The sequence below is a fragment of the Alosa sapidissima genome, chromosome 12 (assembly GCF_018492685.1).
Source record: "Alosa sapidissima isolate fAloSap1 chromosome 12, fAloSap1.pri, whole genome shotgun sequence".
Classification (NCBI taxonomy): Eukaryota; Metazoa; Chordata; class Actinopteri; order Clupeiformes; family Clupeidae; genus Alosa; species Alosa sapidissima.
The window spans coordinates 29,828,236-29,844,311 of NC_055968.1; the positions used below are offsets into that span (position 1 = coordinate 29,828,236).

The following is a 16,076-nucleotide window of genomic DNA, read 5'->3' on the forward strand; positions in this document are numbered from 1 at the left end:
CATCCGTTTAGCTGTACAGGCTGGAGAGGCTTACCCACGGCTTGAGTCCCTTTTTTTAAAAAGCAACAGAGGATGGACTGAATGTGTATGTGTGTATGTCCGTGTGTGTTGAGGGGGGAGTTGCAAGGCGTGATCTCACTTTCACTGTGATTCAGATTAGCAGAGATGTGCTTTGACATCACAAACAGATTAACAAGTAGATTACAGGGGACACAAGAGTGTACAACTGGTATTCTGATGTGTATTCAAAGACTAGTCAGGCACATGTCAGAACAGAGAGGGTGGCTTAACTGCAGCACTACAGTGATGTCTACAGAAGTAACACCAGCTTATGATGGGAAACTAGGCCTTCAGAGAAAGTGAGACTACTGCTTTTCCCTCAACAACAATACATTCCCCAGCAACAAGACATTTTCTGAATCTGTACTGACAATTTTTCTAAAAATCTATAAATTAATTCTCAAAACAACACTAACTGCCAGTTCCCATTTAAACTTTTCTCTAATAACACACACACACAGTCAAAAACACACACTATGTGACTGTCTGTTACACACCAGAGGGAATATATTAAAACACTTCTACCAAAGTTTTTTTTTCTTGAAATGGTCAATTCAAGACAATCTTCTTTAATTTATCATAGAGATTACCCTTACAGGAAAACACTGTCAAAACAATGCTATAATAAAAAAATAAATAAACATTGATGATAAACTGTTAACACAATTCACGAATATAGCTTCTTCTATTATGACAAAGGGAAAGCCAAGGGAAAGCCAAGGGAACCGGACATAGCGTGTTAGCAATCAGGAAAAACAGGTTAAAACAAGCATGGACTTTTTATGTGACAGTATTTAAAGGTTGTATCAGCGATAGCGGGGATACGTCACTTCTGTTGATGTTCAAACAAAACAGAGAGCTAGCTCGCTACTTCCTCCCCCTCCCTCGCGTGCAATTAAAACTCTCCTAAACGCGCATCTGGTCAGTTATTGGTTGAAACACTTTATTTTGCCTTTGAGTGGGTTGCCAACCGTTGTTGGTAGCAATTGGTTTTGTGTACAGATCTCGGAGCCTAGAGCCTACAGAGACGCCTGCCTACAGAGACGTATTTTTTTGACGACCTGCTTATAGGGCAGAAAGCTAGCGGATCGTTAGAAAAGATTAGATGAATGTGATCATTTATGTTTGGGCCTTTTTTGGGCCTGAAATCACTGATACAACCTTAAAATATGATATTCCCCGTCATCATTCCTAGTGAACTACCACTCACTTTACCTCACAATTCCAAACATGACTTCAGTGAGGAGTAAATACTGTAGAAACAAATAAAAGATGCAATTTATGGACATGTTCCCCAACTCAAGAGGTCTAATCGGCATAATCAGCATCTGGAAGTTGCGAGTACTACCAATAATGAATTTACACAAATATTATGCTTGAAGAGGATAGGCTATATGAGGTAAATATTGCCACAATATGGACTTAGCCTACTTCAGGCACTCCCGTCATACTCCCATTCTGGAAGTGGAACACTCAACTTACATTTCAGTCATGCATTTCTGAAACTTGAGAAATCCCACACCAAATCTGCAAAAATGCAACCTAATGTGACACAAGTGCTCCTTGTCCACACGTACACACACACACACACACACACACACACACACACACACACACAGAGCTAATGCTCAGTCTGTGACAGATTTGAATGTCATGAAACACTTCTGGACATAGTTCACACAATGGTCAGACCTTGTACAAGTTGTACATTTGTATACTTTTTAAGGCACTGCCCTTCAAAATGTAAGATAGGAAGTGTCTAACAATATGCTGTGTTTACTTAACATGAAAGTTAGAATTTGAAAAGGAAATATTGAGCTTTGAAGAGAGATAGTACTGAAAACACATACAAGCATGTAAAAAACTTTACATAATATTTACAATACAGTACAATACAGTGGTAACAAATAGCCTACATAGAATAAATAAACAATTTACTCGCTGACATTCAATTTGCATTACATTTACATTAGGACTGTCAATCGATTAAACAAAATCTAATCAATTACTTACTCTGCGATCAATTAATCTAAATTAATCACATCCATCAATGTTTGCTATGAAAGTATGTTAAAAATATATCAATTCAAATTAATTTCGGTAGATTGACCAGGACTCCTTGGCAGAAGAGACATTGTGCCTCAATGGTACCTTCCTGGTAAAATAAAGGTTGGTAACACTTTATTTTAATGTGTCGCTGTTACAGTGTACCTACCTAATTAGGTACAGTGGTATAACCTGTGTAACAACATGTACTATCAGGTACTATCATTGTACTTGCTTTTACAAAACTCAGATTCCAAAAATAATTCTGTGGAAATGCATGGATTCCAGTTTCGCAGTTTCTTCCAGTAGCAGCAACTGGAATCCATGCATTTCCACGGAATTATTTTTGGAATCTGATCCCTTATCATACCTGTTCATTCATACTCGTCGCTCGACTTATCGTGACTAAATTCAAGATGGCTGCAAAACTCTACGATACTGTCTGTATAAATCGTCTTTTAAGTAAACCAGTGCTTTTTCAAGGTTCTCAATGTCTCGTTTTAAATGTCAAGGCCTTCGGAAGTCTACCAATGAAGTATGGAGCTACTTTGAGCCTCGTAAATGATGTAAAACAGCGATTTATTTACATGGCTAGGCCGATGCCCGAGGCACCCCCATCGAAAAACTGTTTGTAGCATCGGCTAACTAGCGCCAGATTTTGAGTGCAGGGGACAAGCCGAGATGAGCTATGAGACACGTTCACACTCGGTATCATGTTTCAACACACTTTAGGTCAATATCACACCGGAATTCTCCTTTAATTGACTTTGAAGTGACTATAGGGCTAGTTTACAGCATGACATTTGTTGTGCATATTAATAAATTGCACTTAATAACGCAAAAAAATCCGATAAAATAATCATTAGAATACTTAATTCCAAAAATAATCGATAGCTGCAGCCCTAGATTAATCAGAGTTCATTTTTTAACGCTTAATTTTTTTCTGTGATTAATTGATCAAAAAGAATGCATTTTTTTTGACAGCCATAATTTATACATTCAGTAGTTGCTTTCAGCCAAAGGTACAGTATAGTTCAGATGCCCATTTAAATCAGTGTTCCCTATGAGTATGGAAAACACCATCACCTTTGTATAATTAGCACCTTAGTCTACCGTCTAGGTCATGGGAACTGATAGGTGGGATGGCAGAGGGGTTATGGAGGGTAAGTAGAGCAGAGCAGTGCACTGGTGGTGGTGGTGGTGGTGGTGGTGGTGGTGGACTTACAAAAAGATGTGAATGAGTAAAAATAAGCCCTAACCAGTCGCTAAACGTTCGAAGATCCTTCAATTCCATGCTCTCTCTCTCTCTCTCTCTCTCTCTCTCAATCACATGCCATTCTAACTTAGTGTAGGTGTCTAATTCTTGGGCTTCAATCCTCTTAGTGTGCTATTCCTGTGAGGTGCACTGAGCATCTCTGTTCTAAGAAGTCTCTTCGAGGCCCTGCCCCTATGAGCACTCTGTGTCCATACACACACACACACACACACACACACACACACATACACACACACACACACATACAGATGCACACACATATGATAACCCTAAGAGCCAACTGACCACTCCACAGACCGGAGCAGGACACCAGAGAGAGAGCATACACACTCCTTCACTCATCTCTGCACCCAGGCAGGTAAGCAGAAAGCTGTTTAGGCCTCCTCGTTTAAGTCTTGGCTTGCATGGATGCATTTAGTGGATGCATTTAGTAGTGCACAAAATGAGTCTTGCAGTCTTGCTTCTGTGTGTGACTTTTAGATGGTCCTTAGGTCTGAGTGGAAGTGTTCTCAGTGAGAATGGATACAAGTTGCAATGGTGCAATGGTGCAGTGGTGCAGTGTCTGTAGTGGGTGCACTTTGAGCATTTTTGGAGTTTGTGGGTCCGATGTGTCTAAAGCCTTCAATGCTGGGCAGGCCTTGAATACATTGGGACTGATCTGCCAAAATCTCATTTTAGTTGTTGCTGAACGTTTGCCCTAAAGGCTGACCAAATGGTAAACAGTTCGGTTTCAGACCAGTGCCTCTGTCTTTATTTACAGTAATTTATGGTGAGTACGCACGCATTTGACACATTGTTGCTATGGTCACTGGGTTGTTTTGACAGCATGAGGAATGGTGCTGGTCCCTAACTGGACAGGAAGGGTTGGGCTTTTTTTTGTCATTGATGTCTTACTCATGGTGATAAATCAGGTGCATGGATCAGGTGCACCAGTGAACCGCAAAATTGTAAGCTTACTGTAGATGAAATACCTTTTTGGGTCTTTGGAATTCACATTCATTTTTTAAGACACTGAAAGAGGGGTGTAGGCTACTGATACTGCAGGGACAGAGAGTGTGAACAGAGTTGGACATTGGAGAAAGCGAATTGGCAGAGTTAAGCTAATACCGGGATAAAAGCAGGAGACAGTCTGGGGAAGGGTTAATCTTGTTTTGTGTTGGTTTCCTGGGAACTGAAGGTCATAGTTGTATGTCTCTCTCTCTCTCTCTCTCTCTCTCTCTCACACAACACTGTCTCTCTCTCTCTCTTTTCTTCTTTCTCTCTAAAGGCAATACAATTCACAGGTTGAACCAGACTTAATAAATTAAGTCAACACCATAATCTTAGTCTTTGCAGCTAAAACATTTAATTCCCACTGGCTGGCCGGCCCATGATAGCTTCTGTTGATTCAAAGGCAGCGTTCACACTGATATGCTTTTCTCACCTCCGAAACACAAGTATTCCAAAGCAGTAGAGTGCTAAAAGCATGTAAGCAGGAAATTGACAGCGTACATGTTGTTGCTATGATACGTTATAATGAGCTCAATAGGGGCTCATCTCTATGTTCCCCGGGTCCTATGTTCCCTGCTCAGGGTTAGGGTTAGGGTTATGTTTAGGGTTTTAAAAAAGGGTCCTATGTTCCCCGGCCCCATACAAAGCGGGAAACATAGGACCCAGGGAACATAGGTATGCTCCCCTAAATAGCTAGCTCCCTGACTTAGCTAAGGCAGGGAGCAAAGCAACAACCCATTGTGGGAAAAAAAAAAACTCAATCTGAAAAGTTGAATTATTTTTAACTTTTAGCACCTCTCGTTTTTATTCTGCTTGAGCCTCACTTTTTTCCTGCTTGCATCTTACTCATTTTACGTGAGGCGCGTTGTAATGGTCAGTTGCATCATTTCATAGAGAAACAATTAAATTTGAGCATCTGGAGGTCAAGTTGTATCAAGTTATGGTAGTGCAGTAATAAAGAACGAAATGCGGTCAAGGTGTATGTTTATGCTGCATTTTACAATGGCATCAAATGCGATTCAGCCAATCACAATCAAGGACCGGAACTATCAGTTTTAGAATTCATAGTTTACCCACCTCTTATTTTACCACTACACCCCTGTGTATGTGTAATGTGTGTCCTTCTATGTATGCGTGCACAGTGATGGCACATAAAGGGATTTAATGTAGCTATATCTGTGACTGATTACTTCCCAGAGTTCAGAAGGCAGCTAATCGGGTTTAAACTTAGTGACGTACAGTGCTACCTTTACACATGATGTGTGACGCAAAACACAGACACACACAATCACATAGTTGCACACATACACGCACAAATACACACACACACACGTTTACAGCCTCTGTGCATCATTCTCTTCCATGACACACACGATGACAAAAGTTCCTCTTACACATTGTGACAGATGTCACCCAACTTTAGCTCAGATGAGCCATGTTAGAAAACTCACCTTCACAGGTGAGTCAGTGACTTCCCACAAATTTCAATGACAACAATTACCATTCTTCAGAAAGACACCTCCTTCTGGAACCTTCTTTATATTCACTTGGAGGTCGAGCGAAGCATAAAAGAAAGTGTGCCTTTCAGCTTTCAGCTCTCCATCAATCTTTTACCTGTTGAAGCACGTCAAACACAGTTTACCCCCACCCCCTTCAAAGTAAAAAAAAAAAAAAAACACCAAAAAAATGTGTAAAATGCTGCCAGTGACCACCTGGAAAGCTCTGGGCCTTGGGGGTCCAAACTCATTAGCGCGACTAAAACCAAGACAGCAGAGGAAGATTGATGGCTCTACTCCTGCATGCTCACACGCCAACAGCAGCATAGAGCAGGAGGGAGGCCAACCAACAGAGATGGATGCATCTCAGAGCAGACACTACTTCAGGCAGATAAGAGGGTGTGGGTGTGGATGCTTCACAGTAACACATGCAATAACGCAACACTGGACATGTAGCCAAGAAATTGGGCTTGTGGTTTGATTAGCTGATGAGTTCTTACCAGTGGTAGACTACTAGAGAAAGGTATACAGTATGGGTTTGGAATGCATTGTCTTAAAAGCCACTTTCACACAATCGGTTTAATGGAGGGCTTGAATGGTCTTTACTGCACTCTCTGTTTTTCGGCTGACACAGACCTGCGGCCTGCTGTTCAGCCATCTGTCTCCATGCAGACAAAAGGTTCAGAGAGAGATTAAGAAACACACTGATACCACTTTGTTGCTCATGGAGGAGTCACATCTAACATTAGGTGACAATAACACATAAATACTCATTTAGCAGCAAGGGTTGTAATCCTTAACTCTTGACATGGGGATCATTTCATAAACTACTTTGAAGATGCAGAATGAAAGTGGAATCATTTCCTCATAGATTAGATTATTAACAATTTCCATAGAAAGTTATTGATTATTTTTCTTTTCTAATATAAGGGATAGTGCCATGAGACAGGGCAGCGGTGCTTTTTCCCCTTCTTTCCATGTCTGGCTATGACGGTATCGCTGCAATGACAACCAGTTCCTGTTGTGAGATGCCGTCACCTGTGCTAGTGAAGTGAGCTAATCCACTCAGACCCTAATCCACTGAGGTCCACTGCAAATCCACCTCAGCCTAGGCAACGCCACCGAAGGCCAATCCCGAGTCCCAAGCAGCTCCTTAAACCCTCCCTCTTGTGGGCTATGGCATGAATCACTCATAATTACGTAATGTGTTTTGTCTGTAACAAGGAGTGGTGGTGTAAGTGATGCAATGTGTTGTCGTGGTGATGAGATAGAATGTGATAACACTTGAAAACACCAATGTAATTCTGCAGTGCTTTTCAGTGGTATTCCATGTAGTGCCAACAGAACTGCTGGCGGTGTCTCGTTTAATTCATTTAAACGAATTAAACCAGAAGCATAGGGATTATACTGTAAGGACAGCTCAAGACAGGCTTGGCTAAAATCATCGCCTTACAATGACATTAGAGTAGACATCTTGCTACAAGCATTTTCATAAAAACGTGTAAGGTTTAAGAAAGGTATTCAATAACGGACTAGCATATCCATAGACATAAGAGGTGTTTCTATGGACTAGCAGCCCTACATTGGGGGCTTTGTGATTACAGTGTATTTTGTAGATCTCATTAAGGTGATTCATTATCTTTCATGTCCATGTAGTGTAGTTAGACAGGTAGAACACTGGGCTAGCACACAACAGAGATTACACAAGGCTAGATGGCACATGCATGCCACATGCCCCTCAAATATATGAGGTGGATTTTTTTATGTTGTACTTGAATTGTCAGAACTTCACACATGCCAACAAATGGATTAACCTTTGATACAGGCTACTCAGCTATTAAGGAGAGGTATTAGAAGTGGTCAGTTTACAGTGAAGAAATATTCATTCCTATTCTACCACCACACAAAAGTGAGTAGGGAACTTTACTTACTTAAGACTTCATGCTGCTGCCCACAGCCACCTGTCAACATAAATCTGTCAGCTTCAGCTTCACCCATCCACTGACTCTATTGCTAAGATCCGCACGAATACTTGAATAACCTCTGATTCTATTGCTCATGCCTTCTCAGGTAAACTATCCACAGACAACATGGCCGAGGACATGGACGAGGTGACCCAAACAGGTGAGAATTCAAGCCAACTATTTGGATGTCATTTCAAAATGCATTTCATGTTTGCTATTTTCACTAACACCACCAGACCAGACCTGGAGAGTAGCTAAACGTATGCACGAGTGTCCCACTACAAGATGTACCACAAGATCTGTATATATAGCAGAGACACGTGTCTTAAATTGTAAACATGTAGCTAAGCAACATAGCTAATGCATCTTGTTGGGAGATTAGCATGTGAAAGGTTAATGGCTGAGGTTGCTGCCATGCATTATCTCAGCGAGATTGCCAGACACAGAGCTGGCAAATGGTCCTCAGGGACAATCATTTGCCTTAATCCACTGATTGGATCCCCTCAGCGGGCACTTGTAGGACAAATAGCTTGAGGACTTTTCCTTGGACTTGCTGTTTGTTTCCCAACAAACATTAGTCACTGTTATTTTCATACCAAAACAATCTGGTAATGTCAAAAGAAGAAAAACAGCAATTACAGTAACACTACGGAAAAATACCAGTGTTTAGTGATTCAATTCAAACTCTGTAGGTTGAACAGTTGGGTATCAGGACAGTGTTTACACAAACAATTTATGTTAGAAATCCTGACCATCAGGTTCTGTTTATGCATTCAAATTCTGCTTTCTAAAACCACACACACACACACACACACACACACTAAACAAATGTATCCACACTGTGAGGCAATCAGCAAGTCACCTCAAAACCACCTCAACCATTTGGCCTGTGGTTGTTTTTGAACAGATTTTTCTCACAACACTGTGACACATTGAGTACGTTTCCATGCATAGCATATTCAGATTAAGGAACATACTCTGGTTATGGCAATATTCAGAATAAGATGTTTCCATGTGAAGCAGAAACGGAATATTCCCGTTTACATGTTAATCAGCATATGAATTTGGCCAGATTAGAGCCGCTATTGTTTTGCATTTTAGCCTTATAATACACTGCTTTGATTGAGGGGTTTTCACCGATTCTTCATCTGTCAGCAGTGCGTGCAAATCCTGTGTCGTGGCGCATTACGATACTTTCACCCATCGATAAATTCAATCTTGACATTTAAACTTTCAGGATTTAATACATAAATTGACCTCGTATTCACTTAAGAAGTGCAAACCTTTTGCCACACTTTTCGCTATGTTTACAAAGTGTCAGGGAATCAAAGCAAGCTACCAAAATTCCTTGCACGAACATAGATAGAATTTAGTATTCTAAAAGGGGCATTTTCCGTCTGATGTGTTACAATTCCGGTTAAAAGAGGCATATATGCCAGTGGTGTTATTCCGGTTTTTAGTATTCCAAATATGACCTTATTTGGGTTATGGCATCGGAATATTGTCATTATTATGAATAAAAACAGTATATGGTGTGCATGGAAACGTAGCCGCTGTCTGCACATCTGAGTTGTGGCAGTTCAGGTTCAGGCGAGTAGAGGGCCGAACTCTGATCTGTCTATGTGTTCATTTGCAGGCCCCAAGGGTGTGATTAATGACTGGAGGCGGTTCAAGCTGGAGAGCATGGACCAAGAGGCCCTGCCCCCCCAGAAGAGGGAGCTACTGAGGCAGATGAGCTCACCACACAAACCCAAAGATGAGGCACGAGGAGGCCTCAACCGCAAGGTGGACACACACACACACACACACCAATCATCATGTCAATCAGCATTCACCAAACCACGCATAATCTGTGACAACGAGACGTTATAGTATCATCCCTTGCGCCTCTCTGTCCATCTGTCTATCTCATGGGGCAGCCATGGCCTACTGGTTAGCGCTTTGGACTTGTAACCGGAGGGTTGCCGGTTCGAACCCCAACCAGTAGGCACCGCTGAAATGCCCTTGAGCAAGGCACCTAACCCTTCACTGCTCCCCAAGCGCCGCTGTTGTTGCAGGCAGCTTACGGAATTAGTGTGTGCTTCACCTCACTGTGTGTTCACTGTGTGCTGAGTGTGTTTCACTAATTCACAGACTGGGATAAATGCAGAGACCAAATTTCCCTCACGGGATCAAAAGAGTATATATACTTATACTTGTTCTGTCTGGATGAATCAATCCTCGTTTCTCTCCCTTCTTCTACCCTTCGCTGTCCAGATGAGCATGCAGGAGTACGAGCTGATTAAAGAGGACATGGCGGACGACCAGTGCCTGAAGCGCTACCGCAAGCACTGCATGCAGGAGATGCACGAGCGGCTGAGCTTCGGGCCGCGCTTCGAGGGTGTGCACGACCTTGCCGATGGCGAGGCCTTCCTGGAGGTGATTGAGAAGGAGCACCACAACACGGTGGTGGTGGTGCACATCTTTAAGGACGGCGTGAAGGGCTGCGAGGCACTCAACGGCTGCCTGGAGTGCCTAGCCGGCGAGTACCCCACGGTAAAGTTCTGCCGCATCAGCGTGGAGGCGTCCGGCGCCGGCGAGCGCTTCTCTGACGAGGTGCTGCCCGCGCTGCTGGTCTACAAGGCGGGCGAGCTGCTGGGCAACTTCCTGGCCATCACGCAGAACTTCAACGAGGAGTTCTTCGCCACCGACGTGGAGTCCTTCCTTAACGAGTACGGATTGCTGCCCGAGAAGGAGCTGGCAGCCGCTGACGGCGAGGAAGCTGAGGCTGATGTGGAGTGAAGAGGTGGACAGAGAGGCGGAGAGAGAGGTGGAGAGAGAGGTGGAGAGAGGGAGGGAGAGGAAGAGAGAGGGGGAAGGTGGTGACAACAACAGTAAGAAGATGAACTGACTGTGGACGAGGGCGAATGTGTCATCGATTACTTTTGGTAAAATCATATTATCCCCACTAATAGCCCTTACTTTTGCACTATCATCAACCAGTCCTAGCCCTATGTGGATAAGGTGATCGGTAAAGGTGACAGAAAATAATTGTATTGTTCTTATTTCACTGCTTGGTTGAATTTCCCATTGTCCAACGTAATTTAAAACGACCATTAACTGTATGTTATTTGCACACCTATGAAGAAGATCCATTTTGTGGGCCGTATCACACTTGTATATTAATTCGCCGAACTCGTTGTGAAGTTTAAATGAACTGCCACGTTGCATCTGAGCTGTAAAATGCAGACGTTCAGAACATGGCAACATTGTAGCATATGACGGAGGTGGCTTTTAGCTAGATGGATGACAGCAGGCTAAGTAAAATACTGCTTTGCATCGGGGCCGTTTTACAACCTCGACCGTGCATTAACTTCTGTGAACAGACCACCGTGTCATCCATTATCCCTTACTTATCTTTAAGAATGTAGATACAAATATTTGCCTATCCAAATTTGATTGCAGTAAAATGCATCAGCTTGAAGGTTAAATACCAGAGAGCACAATGTGGGTTGATTACTACACATTATTTAAAGTGATAATACATTTTAAGCTACTTTTTAAATTATTTGTATATCTGCATATCCCACAAATTGGCCCAGCATACTTCTGCACTATTCATATGAATATGTATATAAAATGAAATAATACTAAATAATAATTGTAGAACATTAATAAATAATATTATTGTGCATTGTTGGCACTGTCCTATGCATACCACTGCTCTTTATCTTTGAGAAAAAATTCAAAAAATGTATTGATAAATTAGTTAATTCCAGAAGCGTACAAAATAATACACACCATTATTTATCAAACACAAATACAGTATGTTTTCTTTTTTAAAATGTGATATAATCAATAATAGGTTTACAAAACATGTAATACTTGAATAAAGGTACACAAATTATTACATTTACTGTAATTTGTGCCATGTTAAACATTTCAGAAATATTTTATACAATCAGAGACGTATGTGAGAATTGTCTTCAGATTAGTCCTGTATATGGTCAGGAGGAAAAGCCATCACCTCTTTATCCCTCAGTATCTCCTCAGTCCTTTTGTGTGTGTGTGTGTGTGTGTGTGTGTGTGTACTTGCATGTTTTTTGGTGTATGTATGGAAAAGCTGTTCAGCATGTATACAACACCTGGTTATATGTATATCCTTTCAGTCAATCCATTCAGGAAGTGGTCTGACCTCATGTAAACAATTCCTCCTTGGTAACCTTGGGAACCCTGGCTCAATGGTGGCTGCCACATGCTGTGTGTTTGGCTCTGGGTTTCATCTCGAGATGTTTGTGTTGGACAGGCCTTTTGGCTTTTTGGCAGTCTCCAGTTCTGCCCCCACCCCCTCCCCCCCACCCACACACACACACTTCTGTTTCTCAAGTCTGTGTAATGCTCAGCACATGGAGAAATGACTAAATAAACTGTGACCGATGGCTGAAGTTTTGTGTCTTTCTTGAATTGATTGAATGAGTTTGACCACTGTGAATGTTTGCTATCCCTCCGTTATGTCCTTGATTGTGTACCTAAAGTGCATTCAGAAAGTAAAACTCTAATCTGATTTGATTATAGCACTTTGGCAATAGCTTATCAGTTTTTGGGTATCGGGGGAACACAGATTTCAATGAGCACATTGCATAATACAGTATTAAAATGAAACAGAATTATTGTTGTAATTTCAAATATAACACAGGAGAGATGTTAAATTCCTAGTGCTATAGGTAGGGGATTTCACACAGCGGCCAATCGACAACCGAGCCTATTTACTGTCAAAACCGAAATCGCTAACAACTCACAAATCACTAACAAAAACATCACCAACAGAAGAACCCTCAAGAGCATTTCACTGTGGTTGTCATGCAGGCACCTTCCTTCATGGATGTTTAATTGAAGTAGGCCCATGACACCACCAGAGCGCTCAACAGTGGTATCCGGCGTTACGTATGATGGGTTCTCTACCAACAAATGATTTGGTCATTCTTCATTGCTGTGGCTGTTTCTAATCCGATCAGTAACATAACCAGACAAACTGCAAACCCTTGATAGATAGATAGATACACTGTAGATAGATAGATAGATAGATAGATAGATATTTTATTGATCCCCAAGGGGAAATTCAAGATGTGGACACCAACAAATATCAACAAACTCTTCAGTCAATCCTCTTCATTGCTGTGGCCGTTTATGATCCAATCAGCAACATCTACAAACAAAATGCAAACTGTTGACGAGGGCACCGACCAGTACCAGCAAATTCTATGGTCATTCCTCTTCGTTGCTGTGGCCGTTTATGATCCGATCAGCGACATTACCAGACAAACCGCAAGCCCTTGATGAGGGCAAGTACCAGCAATTTCCTTAGTCATTCCTCTACGTTGATGTAGCCGTTTATGATCCGATCAGCAACATATCAACATACCAAGCAATATCATATATACTTTAGTCATTCCTCTTCATTGCTGTGGCCGTTTATGATCCGACCAGCTACCTAACCAACCGACACGCTAGCTCTTGATAGGGGCACCAATAACTACCACCCTAGAAATACTGCAGCAAGATTTCAATATCTCGAGATTTCAATGTCTCAATATCAATAAAAGCATCTCCACTGGCCTTGTGTGTGTGCTTGCCAGCCCCACTCTCCTACCCTGCTTATTGATAGAGTCAGGATATCCAGGTGTAGGCTGTAGGCCTATCTCTTGCCATTTCTCTCTCTCTCTCCACCTCTTGCACACATGCATGCACTGAACACTCCTACACAAAAGTGCACTCACAAACCACACAAGTTCATAAGTTCACATCATAAAAGAGGAACTCACACCTTTGCAGAATTGGAACACGGTCTGAGTTATTTACCTGTAATTTGAGGTGTCAGGAATTACATTCGTCAGTCTCTTCCTCCGAACTGTTGCTGAACCGCACGTGGTTATAGGGTTATGTACTTCTGGGACGTGTTCCTGAACCTCTGTCTCTCCTTCTCTCTATGGTGTGTTGTGTGTGTGTCTCTCTCTTTCTCTCTCTCTCTCTCTCTCTCTCTCTCTGTGTCTTTTACATTCTTTTACATTCTCTTGCCACATCACTTTGTTGTTCCTGAATCTCTGTCTTTTCTTCTCTCTATGGTGTGTTTGTGTGTGTGTGTGTGTGTGTGTCTCTCTCTCTCTGTGTGTGTGTGTGTGTGTGTGTGTGAGTGTGAGTGTGTGTGTGTGTGTGTGTCTCTTACATTATAGCTTGCCACATCACTATGAAGGATATCCTTCATACAATCTGCCCTTATATTCAAAGCTGGAAAATAAGGGCAGGATACACATATTAGATTAGATTAACTTTATTGTCCCAGAAGGCAATCCCATGTTTTGGGTGTGGAGCAATTACTTGGAATAGTGACAGTCCATTGGATCTGTAAATTAGCCTCTACAATTATCATAATCTGCTGTAATAAGAGCTACTATTCAGTCAGGTTCTGCTCAAGGTTTCTTCCTGGAATATGGGAGTTTTTCCTTGCCACAGTTGCCATATTGCGTGCTTGTGGGGGGTAAAGGGTTAAGGCTGCCAGTCTTATGACATGTTATTTTCTATATTTCTGATATGTTGCTGATTGGATCATAAACGGCCACAGCAATGAAGAAAAGTGAAAGTGATTGATAATGACTAACTGGCTATTATTGTGTTACATGCTTCAAATGTAAAGCACTTTGAGCTGCATTCTGTGTATGAAAGGTGCTATACAAATAAAGCTTATTATTATTATTACAAATAAAGCTTATTATTATTCCAAAACCATGTGAATCAGCATAGAAACGGTACTATGTGCAGTTCCACTCTCTATGAGATCCTTTCTGAATCCTCTTAACAGATTCGCCTCTAATCTCACTCACTGGTCCAGGGTTGGGCTAATCTCTGTGAGTCTGTCCACGCCCACCCCCACCCATACTCACACACACACACACACACACACACACACACAGACCATCTCATCTAATCGACTATCTTATTTGAATTTCCTTAGCCTGGGTCTGTCTGGTTGCCATAAAACATAATCTGTAAATAGCCTGCTGACAAGTTGACAAAGAGGTGTTAAAATGCTGTAAATTCTGGTCTTTGGGGATGACAGTGTATAATTAGTCATAATAAGCAGTTCTCTTCAGTGGAGGAAACTATCTTTCTATATCAGGCAACAAAGATAAAGTGTTCAAAAAACCACACAATGCACAAAATTATAGACTGGGCTTCAAAGCAAGCTTCCAGGGAAGTGCTGAAAGAATGGGCAAGGGTTTACAGATCTTGTGGCGTTGGGATGACAAGGACGCGTTGCAGATTTTGTGCCAAGTAGATGAATAGGCCTACACTGTACACTTCTAAATAGTTACGACTGTTTCTTTGGCTGCAATTTGTCCTTCTACAATTAATGTATGTTTCTTCATATTTCATATTTGTTTCATCTGCCACCCCCACTTGAAACACGTATCCAATTTGAGACCCAACTGACAGCCATGACACACTGACACAGTGAACCCATACTCAGGCAAGCATACAAACACAAACACTGAATATGCACGTCACGCACGCACACGCACACACACACACACACACACACACACACACACACATGCAACACGCGCCGAAAATTCTAGAGATGTTCCAAAAAGCAGTGGCTTATCAAACCCTTCTCACGCCAACCTCTCCTTGCTATCTGTGGCTTTCCGTGAGATGTGTGTGTGTGTGTGTGTGTGTGTGTGTGTGTGTGTGTGTGTGTGTGTGTGTGTGCCTAGGGCTTAGCGGCAGATAGTTTGTCTGGGTGGCTTAGTGGCCCAATCACACACACACGCACAAGCATGCACACACACAGACACAGACACACACACACACAAACACCCTGTATCTGTCTGGAGGCTATACCTCAAACATGTCTTAACTAGCCCAGACATTTGCTCTCATACTCCCTCTCTTTCTCACACACACACAGACAGACAGACACAGACACAGACACACACTCTCAAACACACACGCTCTCTTTCCACCTCAAATCCCTCTTCCAATATATATTCAATAAAATAGTTAGCTGTTTTTCAAAAAAATCTATAATCTTTCAGTGAGTGATGGTGTAATATTGTCCAATCTGCCACAATGAGCACTGATTCTACATGTAGGGCACTTGACATATTTTTGCCATTTCAAACAGTAACCTTGATGATCGGGCTCTGTGTCCTTCAGTGAGAGAGCTTGGTGTTTTTGGCAGCCATCTGACTCCAAGCTTATGTAGCA

General features: G+C 42.0%; 1 protein-coding gene across 2 annotated transcripts; it reads left to right on the top strand.

The window, feature by feature from the left end:
- Window positions 1-3,644: 3,644 nt before the first annotated feature.
- On the top strand, window positions 3,645-11,008 carry pdcb (phosducin b). 2 transcript variants are annotated; one of them, XM_042057231.1, is made up of 4 exons: window positions 3,645-3,740; window positions 7,939-7,992; window positions 9,469-9,617; window positions 10,089-11,008. In XM_042057231.1, exons 2-4 carry the CDS (start codon window positions 7,959-7,961, stop codon window positions 10,611-10,613), a joined length of 708 nt encoding a protein of 235 aa, XP_041913165.1. In that variant the 5' UTR covers window positions 3,645-3,740; window positions 7,939-7,958; the 3' UTR covers window positions 10,614-11,008. The 2 variants fall into 2 exon arrangements, with proteins under 2 accessions (XP_041913165.1, XP_041913166.1); XM_042057232.1 differs by having other exon boundaries at window positions 3,645-3,736.
- Window positions 11,009-16,076: the final 5,068 nt, after the last annotated feature.

Bases quoted from the DNA above. Each gene is read 5' to 3' on its own strand.
- pdcb (XM_042057231.1), top strand. From the start codon at position 7,959: ATGGCCGAGGACATGGACGAGGTGACCCAAACAG. The intron at 7,993-9,468 runs GTGAGAATTCAA...GTTCATTTGCAG, and splicing joins GGACGAGGTGACCCAAACAG to GCCCCAAGGGTGTGATTAAT. The intron at 9,618-10,088 runs GTGGACACACAC...TTCGCTGTCCAG, and splicing joins GAGGAGGCCTCAACCGCAAG to ATGAGCATGCAGGAGTACGA.